The 10,327-nt window shown below is 33.3% G+C and overlaps 1 protein-coding gene across 1 annotated transcript in view; it reads left to right on the forward strand.

The window, feature by feature from the left end:
• LOC132552453 (protein patched homolog 1-like) overlaps window positions 1–8,732 on the forward strand; it is a 50,697-nt gene extending 41,965 nt beyond the window's left edge. Inside the window, exons 25-28 of the mRNA XM_060216620.1 lie at window positions 6,531–6,900; window positions 7,114–7,219; window positions 7,358–7,464; window positions 7,698–8,732. Of these exons, the coding sequence (XP_060072603.1) occupies window positions 6,531–6,900; window positions 7,114–7,219; window positions 7,358–7,461 (580 nt within the window). The 3' untranslated portion in view covers window positions 7,462–7,464; window positions 7,698–8,732. The remainder of the gene's footprint in view (window positions 1–6,530; window positions 6,901–7,113; window positions 7,220–7,357; window positions 7,465–7,697) is intronic.
• Window positions 8,733–10,327: the final 1,595 nt, after the last annotated feature.

The raw sequence follows: 10,327 nt of genomic DNA on the forward strand, positions 1-10,327 counted from the left end.
TTTGCCTCTCTTTGCCTTCCATACCATTACTAGAGAAATGTGTGTATAACCGATGTTGATTTATTTTGATAGTTACTGACATCACAAACTTTTTAGGGCCCGCCTAACTCTAGATATCAGTACAGGAATTTTAAAGTATTCTTAACCTACATGGACAATAGTTGTCAAATACAGATTTATCTCATATCTTGAATTTTTCTCAAATTTGCATTAACTGTAAACATAGATATAAAGTTTTGAAAAAAAAATGTTTTTGAAAGCTACCTCAATGTTTAAATCATAAAATGTTTTGGCAAATCCATCCAGGGCCCATTTTAATGATGATCTTGCTCAGGTGCAAGCAATGCAATATTTAAGTGATCTTTTTCTTTGTAAAGTTATGCAAAAATATATATATATATTTCTCATTACTAAGTATTAAAGATGTTTGAAATATCCAGAGCCAAAGAATGAACTTTGCGATGTTTAAACATGCACTAATGAGGAAGAGTATCTAACAGAAGGTATTCAGCTTCGGTATGGGAATGACTATTTAAACAAGAAATATACGCCAAGCCCTTTTTTTTTGTATTTCATGAAACTTTGCAAACATCAGAGGAAGTTTTCTTTGGCCCATTCACCTCTACTACATGGAATTTTATGTGATCAGTCAGTAGTATTGTTACCATCATCCGCCAATTCTTGGTAAATTGAGATCCGATTCATCTGAGCTTGTGGTTTTGTGTTATTTCTTGCAGTTCTTTATATAAATAAGCTGACTTTATGAGCTACTAAGGTCTGTGCTAGGAGTATTGGTGATTAATGAAATCCGTTTGAATGGGATTGTAGAAAAAGTCTATTTATCTACCCCGACCAATAGTTTGTAAGGTGGTAGATTTTCATGCTGTTTCTATTGAAAAGCTATAACCTGTGTGAATGGCCTGGTTAACTTTTTGTGTCATGTTAAGACCTACATTTATTGATGAAATGGTACACATATCAAAATGATTATTAAAACCTGCACATATTGCTTTAAAGGATAATTAAGTAAACTAATATAAAATGAAAATGTCAATATTTTTTAGTGTAGATTTAAGAAAAAACTGATTTAAAAACTTCTCTGTGTAAGCTTATCCTACTTTAAAGTCTATAGTATACAATGGAAGGCCGCCACTCAGTTGGCTGTGTAATGTGGGGTGCTGTCCTTCAGGGCTTTTTTCACTCTGATTAATCAGTGGGCTATTTTCATAAAAGCCATACCACTACATACAGGGTCGGAGAGAGATAGATGGACCACCCAGCTAGTGGGTATGAAATTTCTATACTGTTGCCCATGCTTCAGTGGGAAAGGCAGAGACTACCAGAGTTGTCTATACAATACAACAAGTGGAAAGAGAAGGGGGTGGGGAAAACCAACCTTTTATCCAAGAATGTTATTCATTAATTTGGTAGAAGTGAGTTGCTGAAGACCTGTTCTATCAGTTATACATGATAATCATGTTGTATATGTGTTATGGGTGTAACCCAGATATTTTGAAGATTGTTGGAAGGTCTTCATTTCATATTAAATATATGCTAAATGGCTCTTCTTGAAAAAAAACCCACCAAAAAACGGAAGATAGATTGAAATTTATAAATTAATTTTTAGATGGGTGTATTCCTTAAGAGTGTTCTGTATTTCATTAAAATGATTTTAATCTTACTGGATATGTTTTGAAATACTGTTAAATTAAAATCTTCAACATGTTAAAATTTTACAAACTTTAATAATTAGAGAACCCATTTCTTTATAATTGTTCATGATAGATGAGTTCAAAGGAAATTTAAGATACATATTTGAAAAGATATTTGTTGTGTCTTCAACAGCTTTAGCTGTGTAGCTACTTCACTCAATATAATGAGCTTCTTTGTATAGGAAAAACAAGTATTTGTGGATTTCTGTGTGGGATATGTAATACCTATGTAATCACAATTAAACTGATCAAGTTACACTGTTAATGGAGGAAAAATCTTGTCTAGCATGTAGAAGGTTTCTTATGTAAATCAAACTTGTATCCTTGTGATATCTAGGTCAGACCTGAAAACATTTGGTAATTGTCTTCTATAAGGTAATGATAATTCTATTAATTTTTCACCTAATTGTGAAAATATATGATAAACTTTATTATGAAACTTGATTTTTCATGTAATTGTGAAAGTCTTCAAGAATAACATTGATAAGAGTCTTATATACATTGATTTTTGAAGAGACCACCATGATGAAATTTGCATATTTAGAATAAACAGTAAAAATCTGACAAGAGCCCGTCATGGACTTCCTTTGTGTTAGCAGAATTAGTGTGTAGGCTGTGCTGTAGTGTAAGGCGCAGCACAGACCTGACTGATGATTAGGTTGTGCCCAGATCCGAGACCACCCACTGAGTCTTACCACCTCTATCACACATTGTGATTAAGAAGGAAATGAAATAAACACAATACTTTACTGCTATATATTTGTCTAAGGGCTTCATACTCTTAAAACCAGAATTTAATGCCGTTTACAGATTTTGTGTTTTTATCTCTGTGTGCTGCTTCTTTGGCGTTGTGTTGATAACAGGCTTTATAAACAATACTTAAAGTGAAATACCAATATATTGTAGAGCTACAGCCTTACTGTTAAATGTATATGTGTTGGATTTAAAACATTTCTCATATTTAAAGTAACTCTTTGTGTGAAAGAAATCGGTTACATAAAATCATGATATTACCATAGAGAAATAATTTCTTGTAAGTTATGTTTTTCGGTAAAAAGAACACCTTGATTATGAATATACCTTTAACATGATCCCAAATTCTTGTCTGTAGCAAAAAACACTTTAATCTCACAATAAAAAGTCCTCTCAAGCCTAGGATGAATAATTGATTTTTGAAAAATGAAAAAAAAGCAAAATGAATTAAAGAAAAAGAACATATGGCTGCAAATTTGAATATTAAGCCCTTGATGAAAACAAAAACCAACTCATCAATTCCAGTAGTTTCTACAGGCAAATGGATTTTTTTTGTTTGGGGAAAAATGTAAGATGAATTTGAGATAAATGAGTGTTGTCAGTGCTTGGAGTCATGACTATGTACATCACAACACTTGTAGAAAACAATTAATTCTTTCTACCTGAACCCATTTAGTAATGTAGTCTGTGTTTATTGTGATGTCTGTTAGCCAATTAGTGTGAAGGGAGGACCTTTACAGTACACATTAAATCATAGACTAAGCTTTTTCTTTAGTCCAGTATTTCTGTATTTGACATAAAGACAATTTTTTGCTCAGCCTTCCAGTAATGATAAACTAGTGAGAGTATCGTTTTTGACTGACAAGGTTTATTTTTTATTCATGAATTAAAAGAAAAATGGAAGTTAGGGAGGAAAGACGATTCATATTCACAGTTCTTATAAGTTTTTTCTGTCAAAGAAATAAACAAAAAAGAATGAGAAAAATTTGGAAATGCAGTTAGTTGTGATAGAGGTGTGGAACTAACTGAACTCACCATTAGGTGATGTAGAATAGAAAGGGCACTGGTTGTCTTCATTCATCGCCCTTCATCACCCTAGTCATTAGGGAAACCCAAATGCATCGCATCCTGATGAAAGGAGAGCTATTTGCCTCCCTAAACAGTTAAAGATCGGCAACCAGGTGTGATATTTCATGTTTTTTTTACCACCTAAAAAAATTAAAGGTAAGGACTTACTTTAAGGTATTTTAAAACTTAATCTGATATAGATATAATATCTAAAACCTTTTATTTTGGAGGCTCTTACCTTGAAATATAACATTAATAAGCAAATGGTATTTAGATGAAGAAGATAATAAAGCAATTCAAATTTTAAAGCACATTGTCTATGGAGGAAGATAAATACAAGCATAGCATGCAGCTATGAAAGAATTCTGAAAGTAGCTATAGCCTGTTGCAGTTGATTATAGTGAACAATAGAAGGATAGCAATGTTCAGGTGTGGTCCAGGGCTATGGTATGCGGGTAGTATCATTTGGGCCTGCCAGGGAGATTTTGGCCGTGGATAAAGTCACTGATTACAGATAGACATCAGACAATACTGCAAAACCTATCTTTGGTCTTGTTTGCTGTAATATGACTTCATATAAACAATTTCCTGGTGGTCTATAGTTTGTTTGAAGTGCTATGTACAGCATACACATAGCTATTTGTTGTGGTAGTCCTACATGTGCTCAGTGAGATTCAATTTTGATCTGACTGATACAAAGTATATGTATGGCTTGTTACAATGCATTTCTTGTTTGAACACAGTGAATGAAATATCAGATAAAATACCACAAATGATAAAATGAATTTTTCTTTGTAACAACCATTTGTAAAATATGTAATGTAATTTTTTAAAGTGCTTTTTCTCACGAATTGCTTTGCTATCATTAAATAACCCATACATTTATAGATTTAAATTGGATTTTTTTTTATTATTATTATTGAATACTGTTATGACAGCAATCAGCTACAAATAAATTCTGATAGCCATCAGCTAGCTAAATATGAAAGCAATTGCAAAATCAATTCCCATAATTAAACCAGTTCAATTTATTAATATTTATTACACAGTAAATATATTCAAGAATAGCATTAAATAGAGTTAAATTTGGATCTGTAAATTTAAGACAAAGGAAGTGGATTAGAAAACATCTATATCTTATTTCTAAAGATTGTGAAATACCAAGATGGCATAGGAAGATGTTTGAAAGAACAAATTCTGCAGAGGTTTTAAAAAAATCTGGAAGGAAGTGTGCTCTTGTTCAAGAATAAATAGAATCTGAAAAAAAAACAGATAGAGGAAAAGCTGTAATCAGCTCCTTGTAAATATTTATGCTACAGTTAGGCAGGAAGGTTTGGTTTTGTGTAGGATCTTTAGTCAGTGGCAAGAGCGGCTGCAATCTAAGTGAAGGACTGACATAGTTCATCTGGCTAGTGGAGGCAGGTTTTGCAGCTATAAGAGCTAATACCAACTGTGTGTGGCCGTATACTCTTGTAAAATCTGATTTGGTGGCTCCGTCTCATATATTTGATGTATGTGTTTATATACAAGGTAGATGTCATGTTTACAGCAAGTCTGATTTACTCTGCATTCTACCTTTGATCCACACTGTCTAGCAAAGAATGCTTTTCAAAAAGTTATATAATTAAAATTGGTGTAGTATTGTTAGATATAATCTAACCCGACAGGTGTTAAAAATATAGCAAACTCTTTTCTACATAATCTACCCATTTGATTTAATATTTCACATCTTCTCTGGATTACATTGTTTGGTGAATTGTTAAATAATAGAATATGAAATTCTTCTTGGGTGGTCCAGACTATAAATTAGAAAGGGGATTTTGTAAGCTTGCATCAGTTGAACTGGGTATTATATGAATGGTATTATGCTTGAACACACGCCATCTGAAGAAAACATGAAATCACGCAGCACACTTTGTGAGACATTGGACGATAACATAAACACCGTATCTAAAGTTCAAATGTACTTTTTTAAATGCCATGAGAAATGGGTGAGCAAGTTTGAGCAAGTTCAAGACGAATATTATAAAAAATCTCTCATTGTCAGCATAAAAGTGAAGATGTAGTTCAAACATTTAGATTGGGCATGTTAGTGTCTATTCCTCTCTATCACAAAAGTATCTTCACAAGCGGAAATGTTGGTAGATTTAAGAAAAATCACCTGATGGAAAGTCTGCCATAAAAAATCAAATTACTTTCCATCAGATCTACAAGAGGAAGTGGCTGCTTTCTGACCTGCCACAACCACATGTAGAGGTCAGGAGGTTAACATTGGAGGTCACAGGGTTAAACATGTCATAATTCACTAAACATGATTATTTTTTCTCTGACAACTTCGTATCATTTTACTTACTGACAAGTTGTTGTGATTTTCATTCAATTTTAAGTTTTCATTGTAATAACTTTTAAACAAACAAAAATGTCAGAAAAGATCCTGTTTTTCTTATGTGTTTTTAAAAAAATATTAAAACAGAGAGATGAGATAATTGTGGTGTTCTTGGAAGGAAATGAAGGAAAGGGCAGAGTGCCAATCTATGTGGAGATATTTATAGATACAGGCCAGAAATGCCTTCTACAAAGGCAGCACAGCATTTCCCTGATTCAAACTATGTTATTGGTCAATTCAACATGGGTCTGTGTGGTCTTGAAGAGGTATGGCTCCATGGGTGTAGATAAAGTCAAAGCGGTCTTGAAAATAAATAAAATAGGTTTTGTTTATGGTGGGCTTTGGGTATGGTCTGTATATCTGTCAGGTTTTGTTGCTTTAGGCTCTTCCACCTACTCCTAGTGTTTGCTTGTTTTAGATCTGGGCTGCTCAGGTGCTCAGCATGTGTTCTCTGATTAATCGGCTTTTATATATATCAAAATAAATGAAAATCCCTGGCATATAAATTGTTTGTTAAGATATTTCTATTATTTTAATGTAGAAATGTTAAAACAACTATAAAAATGAAAAGCAGTCATTATATTAAATATTTGATTGGTTATGTTTTTCAGATATTTCTTCAATGTACTGGCAGCCTTGGTTGTGATTGGTCTTTTGAATGGCTTGGTGTTATTGCCTGTGCTTCTGTCCCTTTTTGGACCAAAAGGAGAGGTCAGACCAAAGGGAGAACACCCTGATAGACTTGAAACACCATCACCAGAACCATCACCAAAACTTAAGAAAAAGGTGCCTGTGCGTGCAACAAGAAGCAGCCGGAGGTTATATCCTAGAGTTGCATCTGACAACTCCTTGACGACAATCACAGAAGAACCATCACAATATTCCTCTCATGAAATCATTGTTGAACCAGAGGTTGTCGTGGAAACCACCCAAGTTCCTGTGGGTGTGAACTGTGACAGCAGCAACAACAGTAGTAGAAATGTAAGTATTTCTCATACTCCAGGGTAGATGTAATACCTGTCCAATGAAATCTGTAGTAGTGTTACATTGTAGAAAGTATCAAATTAATTTAAGGCCAATGATCTGATTCGCTTTAAACTTAAATTTTTTTTTCGATAATATAGGCCATTAATATTTTTTTTACATAAACCATGTGAAGGTTAATGAATGACTGTTGTTCTCTGTATATTTCAGAGTACACCACCAGGGTCAACTGCCTCCACACCACTGGCATCCCACGTTACAAGGGTAAAAGCTACAGCTACTGTCAAGGTGGAGGTCCATACGCCTGTTATACCTGGTAAGTGTGTTATGTAAGGGAAATAACTCTTGCATGTAAACATATCAATTTCTCTACACGAGTGTTATACTCTCATCAAATTTCTGTCCCATGAACTATTTGTGTATTTCATATCTGATGTTTCTTATTGTTTTTCAGGAGGTACGGTTGAAATGTCAGTGTCTAATCAAAACCGAAAAAGCAAAAGACGGAAATTAAAAGAACTAGAAAATTCAGATTCAGATTCCAGTAGTAGATCCTAGCAGGTATGTTGAACATGGATTTTTATTTAGGTATGAAAAAAAGATGTAATCATTCAGCAGAGAAGTACAGCATATGACCTTTATTGACAGACTACAGGAATCTCTTAGAAATATTTCCTTTAATGACTTAATAATGAGAGGGAAAGCATCACATCTTCATATAGTAAAACTATTAGAAAATGTTATTGAAAATTTGTTTTACTTTGATAATAAGATTTGTTCTCTGTTGATTTCAGAAGATGTAATTCTGTTTGGAGGATTGGAAGGTGCTAAGGTCCTGAGTTATATAGACAGTTACCAGGCATCGTATGGGGATGTGATGTAAATGTCCTTTCTTCAATGCTGTGCCACATTTCTCAGTATTCTCTCAAACATGGTTGTGTGTTTTCCATTACCTGGAAGACTGTACCACTAAGTGCTAAACTGTGATGTTGGAGGTTACTTGATGGGTGGATGTGCCGTCTAGGATCCCTATAGCTGTGTCCCCGGCGTGGCACATCCATCCTTCAGGGAAATCGCAGAGTGACTGGACACTCCTATTTCTGTTCATACTTATTTACTTATTAATATAAAGGCAGCTGAACTTCAATGCTAGAGGACAGCTGTGTATGCTAATGGCCAGTGTTATCCTTCAGATTAATGCTAAATAAATCTCAGGTGTGTGAAACAAAACTTTGTTAGCAGGTGTGCAGCATGCAAGCTCAACTCATCAACTTTTATGTTGTTACGTGTTCAAAAAACGACATCTTGGAGATAACTAGGCAAGTTGTGTTGCTTACGACAAAAACATTTACGACTTGGATTCAATTAGTTATTTCTAAAACATATGGATGGAAACAGAGCCTGTTGTGTCAAGCACAGACTTCACCTAACCCCAAGAGTGGACTGTATATGTATTAAACGGGTGTCAATTGCCAAGCTTAATAGGCTTGTGGTTGCTTTTTCAAGGAAGGATGAATTATAGTGAAAACAACTCCCATATTGCAAAGGAAAAAAGAGTCATGCTCTTTTTTTATTTAATGTGTGAAGTAAGATAAAGACTTGAAGCTTTTTATTCAGACATGAGATGACATATGACATCAGATGATTTCTGCACTTGTCATGTGGTCTGTCTTGTTTCTGCTTACTACGGGTACTGTATGATAAAATTTATTATGTGTTGATTTGTCCTTAAGCAAATTTCATTTATAATGTTATGAATCCTGTTGATGTCAGGGGAGCTACTATATAATATTAAGATATAAAATGGGCCAGATTGTTGAAAGATTTTTGACGAGTTTTTTCTTTGTTGTTGATCTTGATGTTGTCATTTTTGGTCTTTTGAAATTTGAAAAGAAATATTTTGGATTTATTTGAAAGATTTCATGTTGATATATTTCCTTTTGGAAAGATTTATCAAAACCTTTTTTAAATTTCCATTCATATGTATTTATTCATCAAATTACTTAACCGTCAAAAATTGTTAAAAATTTCATTTTTTTTTATTTTGATAGATGTCACAATTCAGTCTTTGATCAATCTGGCTCCAGGTGTGAAATATTGACACCAATGTTTTAATAAGATAATTGATGTATTTTATTTATTTATGAATTCAAAAACAAATGTTATCACTCAGCAGAGAAGCGTAGCACATAATCCTATAATCTTTAAAGTATTACTAAATGGTGCTGTGCTTCTGTGCAGAGGTCAAGTTACAAGAGTTGTATAAATACTTATGTTACCATGTAAGATATTCTGTATGTAGGACTAAGTTTATTATCAGAGGTGAGATGTATAAAATGTATGATGATGTAAAAAATTATTTGACATTTATTGTGCTGTTATCACAATAAGATGAATAGGGATGCCAACAAGAAGATACAAAGTATTATACACTGGGATGTGGACGGCACAGATTTGGGGCTCAAACTCATTGTTTATAAATTATGTTGGAGCTGTAGCAAGGTTATTGTGAAGGGCATTGATAGTGATTTCAGCTGTTTGAAAAATGGGCATTACATTTATTTATATACCCAAAATTTTATTTATTATCCCTAAACTCTGTTGTATTTGAAATGTGGAAACAATTGACACAGTAATAAATTGATAGTGTAACTTTTATGGTATTAACCTTAATCAACATGATGAAAGATATAAAAAAGGAAAATATTAATACACTGACATCTTATAGGGAAAACGAAAGTGGAAATAAAATGCAGTAGGTTTATATTTCAATTTGTGCTCTGGGGTAGGGGAGGAAATCATAGAGAGAATCAAAGTGAGAGAGTTGGGGAGAGAAAGAGACATGAGGAAGGATGGAGTATGACTGGTGTGTTAGGGGAGGGGTGGAAAAGTACAATATTTCCCAGGTCTGTGCTGAACCAATACTCAATGTTGTAAGTCTTTTGTACAGCATTCCTTAGTACAACTTATCTTAATGGATGCTTTGGACAGATTTTTTTTTAAGTTAAAGATTAATTTTCGTCAACAGTTGATGTATTTTAACCCCCAGTTCCATTACATTATATGTTCTACTGTTATGTAAAAACTACCCTATTTATTTTAATGTTGCGATGTATTAACCCCTGATGTCCAAGCATTCATAAAGATAATCATTGTACACATATTGTAACATTCTTTTTAATTATTGAATGATTTTAAACCAAAGATGTTTTCATAAAAGTATTGTTTGTAGAACCTCAGGCATGTATAAAGACAATGGTGTCTTTAGTAATTTGCATTGTTAGTCCCCGCCTTGATTAAAAGAAAGTTTTTCATTCTGCTCACATCTCTTTAGCTCAGATAAGCAACATTTAAAAAAAATATCAAATGACTTAGAATGGCAAAATCTTCTTATTTCTATATTTTAATCTATGCAAAAATTAGA

This window comes from Ylistrum balloti, unplaced genomic scaffold (assembly GCF_031769215.1).
Source record: "Ylistrum balloti isolate Yb309-2 unplaced genomic scaffold, AGI_CSIRO_Ybal_v1 Utg370248, whole genome shotgun sequence".
In the NCBI taxonomy this organism is placed as follows: Eukaryota; Metazoa; Mollusca; class Bivalvia; order Pectinida; family Pectinidae; genus Ylistrum; species Ylistrum balloti.